The sequence below is a fragment of the Silurus meridionalis genome, chromosome 25, assembly GCF_014805685.1.
Source record: "Silurus meridionalis isolate SWU-2019-XX chromosome 25, ASM1480568v1, whole genome shotgun sequence".
Lineage (NCBI taxonomy): Eukaryota > Metazoa > Chordata > Actinopteri > Siluriformes > Siluridae > Silurus > Silurus meridionalis.
In genome coordinates, this window is record NC_060908.1 from 12,476,575 (window position 1) to 12,490,000 (window position 13,426).

The 13,426-nt window shown below is 42.6% G+C and overlaps 1 protein-coding gene across 1 annotated transcript in view; it reads right to left on the minus strand.

The window, feature by feature from the left end:
- Positions 1-13,426, minus strand: part of abr (ABR activator of RhoGEF and GTPase) — a 127,911-nt gene that overhangs the window by 4,357 nt on the left and 110,128 nt on the right. Inside the window, 4 exon segments of the mRNA XM_046839551.1 lie at positions 200-334; positions 706-845; positions 1,756-1,865; positions 1,982-2,041. Coding sequence (XP_046695507.1) covers positions 200-334; positions 706-845; positions 1,756-1,865; positions 1,982-2,041 — 445 coding nt within the window.

Consider the following 13,426-nt stretch of genomic DNA (forward strand, 5'->3'; position numbering starts at 1 on the left):
CCACACTCTCCACACAGACTTCTCCCCCCTCCCATCCCATAACAACCCACCTAACCTAACCTCTGACTTCTGACCTCTACAAAGTGCCCACTTCCTCAAGAATCTACACCAGATGCCATATTACATTAAGAGGCAATCTGTTAGATGGATCCTGGGAGGGGAAACTGAAAGGGGGGTGGAAATAGGTGAAAGGTCATACCGATGCCCTCCATGAAGGCAGGGTAGAGACGGTCAGTGAGCAGTGGCTCGGGCAGCTCTCGGAAGTAGAGCTTGAGCGTTCCGGCGATGGCGTTGATGTCCATGTCGCTCAACATCACAAGGATGTCTTTGGTGTCTGAGAAAGAAATAGTTAAGTACAATGAATACTTGTTATAACCCTGAATGATGGGTTATTCTCAGCTCTCTGTTATTGTGCGTGTGTGTTATAAGGACAGCTGGAGCAGGTCAGCCCTCCCTTTTGGCCTTTCCCACAACTCGGCTACTTTTAGACATGTTTATAGAGTCAAACAAGACAGAGACGGGAAAGGGGGGAGGGTTTGGGGATTATGTGAGATTTATACAAATACGACGGACAGAAGTAATCTCAACCTGCTTATGAGTTATTACAAATTTTCTTCACTCAATGACAAGGGGGGTGGGGGTGGGGGGCACACAGCTGATCCAGAGTGTAACAATTCACACGAATTTCAGCAGAGGGAGTCTTACTGGAGTCGAACGCCGCCTTGAGTGCCTGAATATCGGTGGCCACGCCGGAGATGCGGTAGATTCCAACCTCGTCGATCCCCCTCTTCTCCACCTCTTCGATACACTGACGGACGATGTAAGGCACCTTGGAGCGCTCGCGTCTGATTCAACACACACACAAACACAGAAACGTCTTCATTACAAATTTCAAGACTATGATAAGCAATAGCGAAAGAACCCCCAAGCAGGAGCGCTTTTGCTCATCTTACACCACAGCATTTAGCCAGTATATACAGGTAGTCCCCGAGTTACGATGGAGATGTGTTCCGGTGACCCCGTCGTAAATGAAAATATGGTAAGTCGAGACAAGGCCTGGCCTACCCAGGAGTCTGTAAGAATGGTGATCAGTACGCACATCGACCAGGCATAAATATCTCTTCAACATAGCACCTCATATCACCCTCCCCAGACAGACAGACAGACAGAGAGACAGACAGACATACATACATACAAACATGGACAGACAGACAGACAAACATGGACAGACAGACAGACAGACACACATGGACAGACAGAAAGACGAACATGGACAGACAGAGGAACATGGACAGACAGGCAGACAAACAGGCTGACTCATGGACTTTTCCACTGCCCCTGAATACCCCCCAACACACTCACACCGAAGCACAAAATGTATAAAGTCAGGATTTCAGACTGAAATGTGAAGCTGCTGTGTGCTTGCTTCACGCTGCGCAGGACCTTGTAATCATGTGGAAATAACTCGATGTGCCACGCGCTCCTGTCTTTCCTCTCGTCCTATTACTTTTCTATTATCACAGTAGGTTTCAGGATAATTGCGTTTGTCAGGCGTGTCAGATTCCTGCAGCCTGCAGCTTTCTCTGTTATCTTTTCAGTCTTTTAGCTTTCTGCTCCCTCCTCCGTTTTTTTGTTTTTCCTCTCTGACCACTGATGACTACCATCACATTATCACATGTATTAAAGTGGGGAAAAAACAACTATCTGCAAAAGCGGAGAGTTCGGAATCGAGGAGGAAAAAGCATCGGGGCTTACTTTGTGACGACGCTGATTTTGACCCCGAACACGCCGCTCTGCTTCTTCGAAGGCGTCCTCTTTAAACTCAGGTCCCGACTCGTGAACTTCATCGAGAACTCGACTTTGATCTGAGCACAGGATGCAAAAAAGAAGGACAAAGGAGACAAAAGTCAGAAATAAAAGGAGGGATTCATAAAAGGCGTAAAAAAAAAAAAAAGCATTAGCAATAGGTGAGAACACGTACCCCGTTCATCTCAATCACGTCCACGTGCCAGTTCTTAGACTGCACAGTCTGTGGGTCCAACTGCAAAAAAAAAAGAATAAATAAATTAAATAAATACATCCATTTAAATTCTATAAATACATAAATAAATAAATGGAAAGAGTCTTCGAGACCACAACAGATTTTTCTTTATAGTTTGTTGAATTTTAACAATCATTCTACAAATAATTAATATACACTATATGGCCAAAAGTATTGGGACACCGGACTTTTCCAGCCATATGTGCTTGGAGTCGCACAATTCTACAGGATGTCTCCGAGTTCGCCATGAAAATTTCCAGAGTATGTCTATAAAAAAAAATTAAGAGGGAAAAATATGTCCCTGGAAAGCCAACGAGCTGATAAGATTTTCTTTCCCTTTCTATTATTAGATTTCAGAGCTGTAAACTTCAAATGAAGTTACTTTACTGCAGAACTAACTGCAATAGGTTGGACGCACATCTGTGGGCAGTGCTGGCTGAAGTTGTACGAGATCCAGATGTGTTCATGACATGGCATTCTTGTACAACTGAGAAAGTGCTATATTTCAAATTCAGCACTATAAACTTTACATTAAACAAAAACAATACAAACACACGTGTAGTTACGCTTAAGATATTTATGTGAATGAAAAAAAAAGTGGAACTCATGTCTCATGTCATATTTTTTGTCCTCGTTATCAGATCCGAACCGAAGCTGTGCTCGATCCATTAACATATAACTGTCAGATACGCATGCTCTGGAATTCACCCAGTTGCCCACACTCGTTTTTCATGCTGTTTTGGTAAAACACATGTCAGGCATGATGGATGATAGAAAAGAGAAGGCACCATTCGTCTTAAAATAACCTGTCAATCAAACCTAACGTTATGACATCATCACAGGACTCATATCTATAACTACAGGATACTGTGTCTACATTTACATATGGTTTTGTCCTGACTATATACTTGATCACCTAATTATTTACCAATGAAGGCTGTGTTTAGACAAAGTCCTGTGTAGAACATGAAGGTTTTGAATGCATTAGGGGTTAAATGGAAATCTTTTGAGAAGTTTTTTGGTTAACAAAGAACGTAAGTAAATATGCAGGACTGAATCTATCTGCCAATCAGATCCATCCCTCTATCCACTCTGTCCACTACATCCATCAAATCAGCCCAATCCAATCAATTCAACCATTCAGTCAATCGCTTAAATCCACCCAAATAGTCTTTGCCTCTATATAATCTGTCCGATACAACCATCCATCTGTCTAATCATTTCATTTGATTCTTCCAAAAATCTATGCCTCCGTTTAATTTGTCCAATATGTGAATCCAATTCAGTCCATCCATGTAATCATCCACCCATCCACTTTTAGATCCCAAAAGTCCAATCTGTTTATTACTTCCTTTCAATCAATTAAATTCATGTAATCATCCACCCATTCGATTTGTCTAATCCAGCCATTACAGCCATCCGAAATTCTATGCCTCCATCCAATCCTTTATACATTCTATATAATATATTCATGCTGTCTAATTCATCCATCCAATCAAATCCATCCAACCTGTCTAATCATTCCATTCAATGCCCATCCTTCCATCCATTCTGTCCAGTACAACCATCCAGTCTAATAAATTTGTGTAACCAACCATCCATCCATCGGCAATCATCCATCAGATATGTCAAATCAGACACAGTCAAACGTCTATCCATCATAAGATCAAGTACACATTCATAAGGACATTTGTATTTAAGCTGAATTTAACTTTTTTTTATTATTAAACACTTCTGAAAAGCGGCCCCCAACCTTTTTCTGCGCCACGGACCGGTTTAATGTCAGACAATATTTTCACGGACCGGCCTTTAAGGCGTGTCGGATAAATAAAACAAAATAAAATGATACAACCAGCATAAAAACTGGTATTTTCTAAATATATTAATAATAATCGTGAATCCACTGTGTTGTTTTATGTTTTTGTTTTCTAGCTTGGGGGTTTGAATTTAGCAGTAATATACTATGTGTTAGCGGCCAGAGCAGCCCCTTTAAGAAGGTAGCGGAGGTAAGACATGTGACCAAGGCATCATGACATGAATCAAGATTGAGTCATAGACAGATGTGGCGGAGAGAATCCGGTAGTTTTTCAAAAATAAAACATCGTTCAGAATCAAATAATAAATAAAACGTGAAATAATGTGAGTTATGTGTTCTTTCTGTGCGGCCCGGTACCAATTGTTTGAGAAGGTAAGACCTTTAATAAACACATTATATGGACTTCCAATTTCACATTCAGTCTCCTTTTGCAGTTATAACCTTCATTCTACAGGGAAGATGTTCCACTAGATTTTGAAGTTTGTTTGTGGAGATCTTAAAACTATTGAATAACTTTTTTCATGAAGGGCCAAGTGGGAGCTTGGATGCACTGCATTTAAGGTCATATTTTAATCCATTTTAAGACAAAGCTCTTGCTCAGATTTATTAAAATAAATAAATAAATCAATAAATAAAATGGTTTTGTCTACATAAATACGTCTTCGTCCTGACAAATCAATAGATGTCACACCAAATCCCTTTTTTCTTAGATGAGCTTGTAATTATTTATGTTCCTCCTGCTTTTTCTAGACTCCAAATCATGGGGGATCAAGATAAAAAAAAATACACAGAAAAGGATTCTCTCTCGCTCCAAATGGTGTAATTTATGACTCGAGCGCTGCTTTTTCTTCCAGATTTGGGGAACGTTGATCAGGAGAGAATGGAAGTACGTAGACTAAATGTTTGATCTGGTATGATTAATTAAAACACAGTGAAGTAACAGGAATAGCGACTGTGTAATGTGAAATGTGTTTAAATTAAAACCATAGCATGATTATCATAATGTACACTATATGGACAAAAGGTTGAGGTTCTAGTCTCCATTTAGTGACCTACAATCTTCTTGGGAGATGGTCTACTGAGTGTTTTTGCAGAGAATTGTGCACTCAGCATTTCAATTGATCCCAAAGGTTTCAATAGGGTTGATTTCAAAGAGATTTTCCACTCCACCAGTGTAAACCGTATATTTAAAAAGCTGTCTTTGTGTACAGAGGCATTGTCATGCTGGAACAGGTTTGGGGCTCCTAGTTCATGTGAAGAGAAAATTCTATGGTACCGCATCCAAAGACATCCTATACATTTGAGCACCTCCGATTTTGGAGTTTGAGGAAGAACCACACATGGCTGGAAAAGTCAGCTGACCCAATACTTCTGTCCCTCTAGTGTAACTGAGTGCATGGCTTTTGCGTTATGGTCTTGTTGGGAAAGCAAGCTGGTATGGTCTCATAATTAATGTTTATTTGTGTTTCGATAAACAGTGCCTGGTGATAATTAGTGTTCTCCACAAGACTCTGGGAAGCACATGGTTTCAAGTCAGGACTTGGTGGTCCAGAGAGCCCTCTCAACAACACTACCTACTCAGCACTTACTGTATGTTGTTTCTGACACGATCAAGCCAAAACATCACTACTTAAATATTATCCTGTAATGTAGCTAAATGATAGCCCCCTCCCCCCCATACACACACACACACACACACACACACACACACACACACACACACACACACACACACACACACACACACGCTACTTCATACACACGAGGAAATTGCAGGAGTTCATATTCCAACCCGGTGATTAAAAAAAAAAAACTCACAAAGGAATGCATCGTGTGGGAAAGCCGAATTTCTTGGAAGATATGAAACCACAAACTGCACGCCTTGGGAATTTATTTATACAGCGTTCACAATCGATTCGAGTAAAAATGCTCGGGGAAAAAATGCTTTCCTTTGAAGCAATGAGCAAAGCAATTCCATCTAATTTTGAGTTGGCATCACAGCGATGCCCGGTGTTTCAGACTAGTTTTACTTGTATACGATTTATTTCTTTGCATTAGTGTGATACAGAAACCAACAAAACCCGAAGTGGAAAAAAAATGTAATTAAATATACAAGTTTGACAAATGTATAAGAACAATACACTTTTATTGCCAAAAGTTTGCAGACACCTGGTCATAAATACTGTATGGTATGTGCTATTTTGAGTATCACAGTCCATATTTAGTCCCAGTCTTCTCTAATAATTCCCTCCACTCACCAGGGAAGATGTTTCACTGGATTTTGCTTATGGAGATTTGTGCTCATTTAGACACAAGGGTGTTAGTAAAGTCAGGTGCTGATGTAGGTAAGGTGAGGTGAGGCCTTTTGCCAATATAGTGTATATTGCCTCAGCATGCACACGGTTCGGATCACATAACGTTTTTTAAGTCACGGATCGGATCATTTTTCCCTTTGAACCATGTGGGTTGAATTGAAACGCTGACTGCACCCCAGGTCACACACTCCTCACTCTGAAATCTGGTGGAACATCTTCCCAGAAGAATGAAGGTCAATATAACAATGACTAAAGAATAAACGTGGAATGGGATGTATTAAAAAAAATAAAAGCACACATTTATAGTCAGGTGTCCACAAACGTTTGGCTGTGTAGAGTATTTTACTGGCCTTCTGTCAGACAGCTGAAGATCTGACCTCGTCCTGCTCCCGCTTCGGGGACAGAATGTGCGTTTCAAAAAGGGTTTGATACGACATCGACAATTCAAGATGTTTGCAACAAAGCAAAAAGAATGGCAGCTGTGAACCAGACACATGATACATGCGTACTGCAGTATCCGGGAACCCGGGAAAGAACAGGTGTTTAGCTGGATTTCACATACAATAACAACACCCCCTCCCCCCAATCCCTCCTCCCTCAGTGTCCACTGCTGTTCTCTATTCGTCCTTTCTCACTTGTGACTTTGTTCTCTCAGCCTGTTGCTTAGGAGCGCAGGAACAGGGTGTTCTCTAACTACTATAACCCTCTTTCAGTGTGTGCGAGTTTGAGCTTCTGTTGCTGCGAACAGAAAGCTGTGTGCGCTCAGGAAATCATTGACTCTCAATGATCACACACACTAAGAATTCTTACTGATACCAGAAGTAAGAGGAAGAATGCCACACACACACACACACACACACACACACACACACACACACACACACACACACACACACCGACATCCCAGACTTACGCTAATCACACACACCGACAACTTTATTGGTGCTAATCCGAACGGCAGGTCAGCACAATGTTCTGCATCGGTTGGAATGCAGGGTCTATTTTCTCTGGAGTCTGGAAATAAAACCAGACAGAAAACCGTACAGTGGTGTGGGATTGAGAGTATTCAATTCTCAGCTGTCTCGATGTTGGCAAGACTCGCGCTGGTACAACTGCTTTCGAGCACACGCCACTGTAGTATGCGTGCGCGTGTCGTATGTCCGCATGCAGTCTGGCGCGTTTCAAACGTTGTGCAACGATATCGCATCAACTCCGAAACAGCCCGGTCGAAGAATTTTGAACATGGTGGTGGTGTAACATGCAGCAAACGTGACGAAAGAACAACCGGACGACAAGACGGACTGACGAGAAAAGGTGCAGCGACTCAATGAACAACTTATTACAACGGCACGAAACTACATGGAATGAAATACATGGAAAACCTTGAGGCAAATGAGCTACAACAGAAGAAAACCAACACCTCAGGTTCCACTTTTGTCCACCACAACAATATAAGGGTTCCAGTGTGGAGAAACCATTTGATGTGATTTGATGCAGATGGCAGTGTCAGAAATTGGCATCAAAAGCAGAAACCCACAGTTGAACCCAATATGCCTTGTGTTAACAGTTCAGGCTGGTGGGGGTTGTGCAATGCCGTGGGGATTTTTTTTCCCTTCTGTTAGTCCCTTTCTGGCAACAATCTCCCCGAGATGCAGACGGTAACCTGAGCTTAATATCAGTGTTCTACTAAGAAGTAGTCAGGTGGTAAAATGGTGTATTTTTAATAAGGCATTTTGTAGTGGTGGTCTAGTGGTTAGGATGCGGCGCTCTCACCGCTGCGGCCCGGGTTCGATCCCCGGTCAGGGAACCAACCCCAGCCATTAGGGTTGCACAAGCCAGTGCACTCTTAGTGCCGGTCCCAAGCCCGGATAAATGGGGAGGGTTGCGTTAGGAAGGGCATCCAGCGTTAAAACATGTGCCAAATCAAACATGCAGATCACGAATATGGATGATCCTCTGTGGCCCCTAATGGGAGAAGCCGAAAGAAAGAAAGTAGTAAAATTCCAAAATGATCTGACTGGAAATGGACTCATCGCAGCATTACTCATCATCCTTCTTATCATCATGATGTATTTTTTCTTTGCGTGTACACAGAACTGTAAGTGTAAAGCTAAGGTCTGACAAATATATTAGCTGGGTAAACAATACTACAGCTCATATCCCTAATGGATCTGCACTGGCTCGCCGAAAGAAGCGCTTGATTTGGCGCTTGCATAATGAAACCATCAGGTAATGAAGGTGGAAAAGAAGAAGAGCAGCCATGACCTCTAACCTGGAAATAAGCAAGATGAACATAAAATGAGGAAAAGCAGGCAGGTCAAACCCCCCACGGACGAGCTAATGATGCAATTTTCGAAAATTGTGTAAGTGTGTGAGCGTGCCTGAGGGGGGTGCTGCGCTCTTACCGAGCCCAAAGAAGATTTATACCAGCTGTTAAAGCTGCCATTAGGGACAGTCTGGCATTTGAAACCTGCGTGGAAATGGAATATGGGATTTCATTAATGATTCCTCCAAAACGTCCAATCCCTCACACCTTTTAAAGTCCATGCCTAGTTCTTCTTTTATGCACACATCATTTGGCCATGAGATTTGTAGGTGCTTTTGGAACTGCACATTCCACATTTAGTCCTTATTTCCTGTTATAAAGACCTCCCTCATCTGAGATGATGTTCTACTAGATTATAGTGTGTACTTGTGGAGTTTTGTGCTCATTCGGAAACTAAGGTGTTAGTATAGTCAGGTACTGCTGTAGAATGAGAAGGTCTGGGGTGTGTTCCAATTCATCCCAAAGGTGTTCAATAGGGTTGAGGTCAAAACTCAATAGCAGGAGATCTTCCACTCAATCCCATGTAATGCATATGTTCATGGATCTGGCTTTGTGTATGTATGGCTGGAAAAACCAGGTGTCAGTACTTTGATCCATATAGCGCGCACACACACACACGAGATGAATGCCAGGCTTTGACAGTCAGACGCAGTGACCCGATTCAAGAAAACAAGCACTTCAAGAAGTCATTCATAACTTGGCCAGTGTACACAAACTTACACATTCAGCCTGCTTGGCCTCAAAGACCCTTTCAGAGTGAAAAGACGAGTGGAGAATGAGGGGTGAAGAGAAAAGGTGTGTGTCCCTGTAAGCGAAAGGGAGAAGGTCGGGCAGTGGGAGGGCAAATACAGGTTTATTTACATGGATTACTGTGAGTGAGAGGAGTGTGTGTAATAAATGTGGCAGTGTGTGTGAGGCAGAATTGCCTGCATAAGCACTAATCCCTCATTACGCAAGCGTATACCGATTCCCTACTGCACACTTGAATTAGAAACATGGCTGCTTTCGGATACAATCAATAACCTGCACACTTTTAGGACAACTTAATCTCTATCCATCAGATCTGTAGCAGTGATGCTTCTGAACAAAACAATTCCTCTAAAAAATTTTATTCCCTTTTACCTGCTTTGAGTGGAAGTTCAAAGGGCAATCGGAAAAGTATATATTTCAATGGCATGTCGGCATCTGAGGATATCATCATGGTAAAAATGTAGTTACAAAAGGTACAAGAGTGGCACAGATACAAAACAAATAAACAGCAAAAGAACCGAAATCGAACAGAGAGAAATAATCCAGCAGTTGAGATTATATACAATGGTCTACATTTATATAGGATAGAAATGTTGAGACCCAAATTGGCATGTGAATGAAATGAGTGCTAATTGGTGGCAAGACTCATTGTTAAAGGGTTCCTTTCCCATGTAACTACTTCTAATCTGTTGATTTTTTTAAGTAATTTCAGTCCAATAGGTTTAACCAATCCACTTTAATTAATCTACCCAATCTCAGTTAAATTAGTCTAACCAATGTCAGTCTAATTGATCTAACCAATCTCAGTCTACTTGTTTTAAGCAATCTTTAACTAGACCCTTGAAAGGAACAAAGAAAAACTATAAAAGACTGTGTTTGTAATATCAATGTAATTTATGAGAACTGACTCACACTAAATTCTTATCAGGTCAACGGATTTTCCCTTTTTTTTTTTCTCGGAAAAACTCTGGCAAAAATACCTCCAAAATTCCTGGCTGTAGTAACACACACACACACACACACACACACACACACACACACACACACACACACACCACACACACACACACACACACACACACACACACACACCACACACACCACACACACAGTAAACCGAGATTAGGTTGAAAAACACTGGAGTATCCCTTATCGCTCAAATCCGATCTTGGGTTAGACTTGATCGAGAGATGATGTCATGCTTTTGATGATAAGTCCAGACTGGGGATTAGTTAACGTGACGCATCTGAGATCAGGCAGGTGGTGCACAGCTACTGAGAGCTTTCCATAATCTACAAAGAGCTCTGGGGCAGTGGTGTAGAACAGATACACTCCTGACTCAGCAGCTTTGCTGCTAAGTTTATACACACACACACACACACACACACACTCACACACACACACACACATACACATACACACACACACACACACACACACACACACACACACACACACACACACACACACACAGTCCTAAATAATGCACGTAAACTTCCTGTTCAAAGTCCTGGCTGTGTGTATCTTGTATCCCATGTGTAGAGACCTAGATTTCAATGGATGTTAACCCACCACACACACCTGGGAAATGAATCATACTGCAGCAGCCAAACCAAAATACAAAGAAAAAAAACACGCCGCTTCTTTCTAAGCAAAGATTAAAAAAAGGACTAGAAGTGGATTTTTTGTGCACTAGACTCTAGTGCGACTCACAAATAAATCGGGACGTAGCCCGCAGCAGCTGTGGCGAGACTGAAAACACAACCCTACTGCTATTCGTACCCCTGTACACTGGACCTGACTGGAAACAGGTGTGTGTGTGTACACGTGCATGCATGTGTGTGTGTGTAAGCATGCACAACTGTTCCTGTGCTGAATAGCGAATGAATCTGTGTCAGTGTCAGTGACTGTGCTTCGTTAGCGCACTCTGAAGAAGCAGAGGTGACAATTAACCTGTAAGTGTCTGCCATAACCACTCCCACTGTGGCCCCCTCACCCCACCCACCCACCCTGGGGTCAGAAGAACAAAGCCACAAAGGCAATTCATTGGTAGTATAAAGGCAAAGCGGAAAAAAGGAATGAAAAAAGAGACAGAGAGAGTAAGAGATGAAATTAGAGACAGGAAGAGAGGGAAAGACAGGCTCACTCAGCGCCACGAGCGATGAGACCCGGAAAAAGTATGACAAGTCCCAAACAACGGCTCTGTTACCACACACACACACACACACACACACACACACACACACACACAGTAATAGTGATGTAGAGCTGCCCTTTAAACTCTGCACACACAAAGACAGAAGCCACATGGGAGCAAATCAGGCACATATCATCATCAACAACAGTTTTTTCAATCACACACACACACACACACACACACACACACACACACACACACACACACACACGTTAAGGCGGAAACACGGATTCGAGCACCTTTTGCCTGAGGAGTTTACTGCGGACGCGTCCCCACAGCTTGGCTCCCGTGTTGGAGTGGCTCTTGGTCGCGGGAGCTTCGTCCACGCAGCAACGCTCCTCCAAGCGCTCACACACCGAGTTCAAATTACAGTCCGTGACCATGATCTCGGTCATCCTGACCTCGCAAAAACACACAAATACGCAGAAAAATAAATAAATAAATAAATAAATAAACAAACAAGGGGGAGACTCACCCCCTGACGCCTGGGGGAGGTAAAAAAAAATAAAGGTTCCTGGCTGTAGAATATCCAAATAATTCCCACAAAAAAACAAAAAATCTTCTCAAATCCCCCCTCCAAAAAAAAAAAAACCCTAACCAAGGTCAGCTTCAAAAACAAGCGTGAAGCCCGAGAAGTGCCAATTTCCAGCGTCTGATTGAGACGCAATCACGATTCATTCCTGGAGGAAACGTCCTGCTCGAGCTGCCTGCATCCCTCTGCTCCTCTCAGCTCTTGCGATCTGATTCTCACACACACACACACACACACATGCAGAGAGGCATAGAAAGGAGGAGGAGTACTGAGGGAAGGAGGGATGAGGGGAGGAGGGAGAGTGAGGAAAATAGAGAGAGAGAGAGAGAGAGAGAGAGAGAGAGAGAGAGAGAGAGCTGCCTTTTCGTTTCCAGGATGACAGAATAAAAGGATGTATGGATGGATGGAGGTAAAGTGAAAAAAAAAACAATTGACACTTTTTTCTCCCTCTGTTTCTTTTTTGCCCCTACACACACACACACACACACACACACACACACACACACACACACACACACACACACACAGCTGTGTGTGAAGTATGCATTTTACACGGCTCGTCGATCCCTCATCACTCTACTGACATCTCTTTCCGATTGTCCTTCTCTTCCTTTGTCTGTCACCGCTTTTTTTATTTCCTCAATCCATTCTTCCGTACATAATCCTAACATACAGCCAGCCACGTTTCAGCCGAGGTTTCATGCAATCGTTCGGCCCAAAGGGTTTTACAGGAAACCGTACGGCCAAACGTTTGTAGACACCGGACCATAAGATTCGTATGTGCTTTTTAAAAGTCCAATTCCTCTCAGTTTCTTCTTCATACCACCTCAGGGAGTTTGCCACTGGCTCACTTATTAAGGATAAACATTATTAAAAATGATAAGGAACAAACACACATTTCGACAACAACATAGATTTTGGTTGTGGAGATTTTGTGCTCATTCAGCCACAAGAGTGTTAGTAAAGTCAAGTACTGATATAGGTGATGTGAGGAGGCCTGGGGTGGAATCAGAGCTTCAATTCATCCCATGAAGCTCTTTAGCAGGTCTCTTCCACATACTTCCAACCCATGTGCTGCATTTGTTCACGGAGTTTGCTTTGTGCACAGGGGCATTGCCATGCTGGGACTTTGGGTCTTCTAGTTCAAGTGAAGGGAAATGTTCATGTTTCCACATCCAGAGACTCCCTATTCAATTGTGTGCCTCTGACTTCTGTGGTAACAGTTTGGACAAGAACCACATCTCAGGTGTCATCCATATAGTGTGTTTCCTCGGTACTCCATTGGCTTGAAATTTATTTATGTCACCTGGCAGACGCACTTATCCAGAGTGACTGATATTGATCTCATTCATACAACTGAGAAGCTATGGGTTTAAGGGTCTTGCTCAGGGGCCCAGCAGTGGCAGCTTGGTGTGGCTGGCTATGATTTGATTTCATAACCTTCAGATG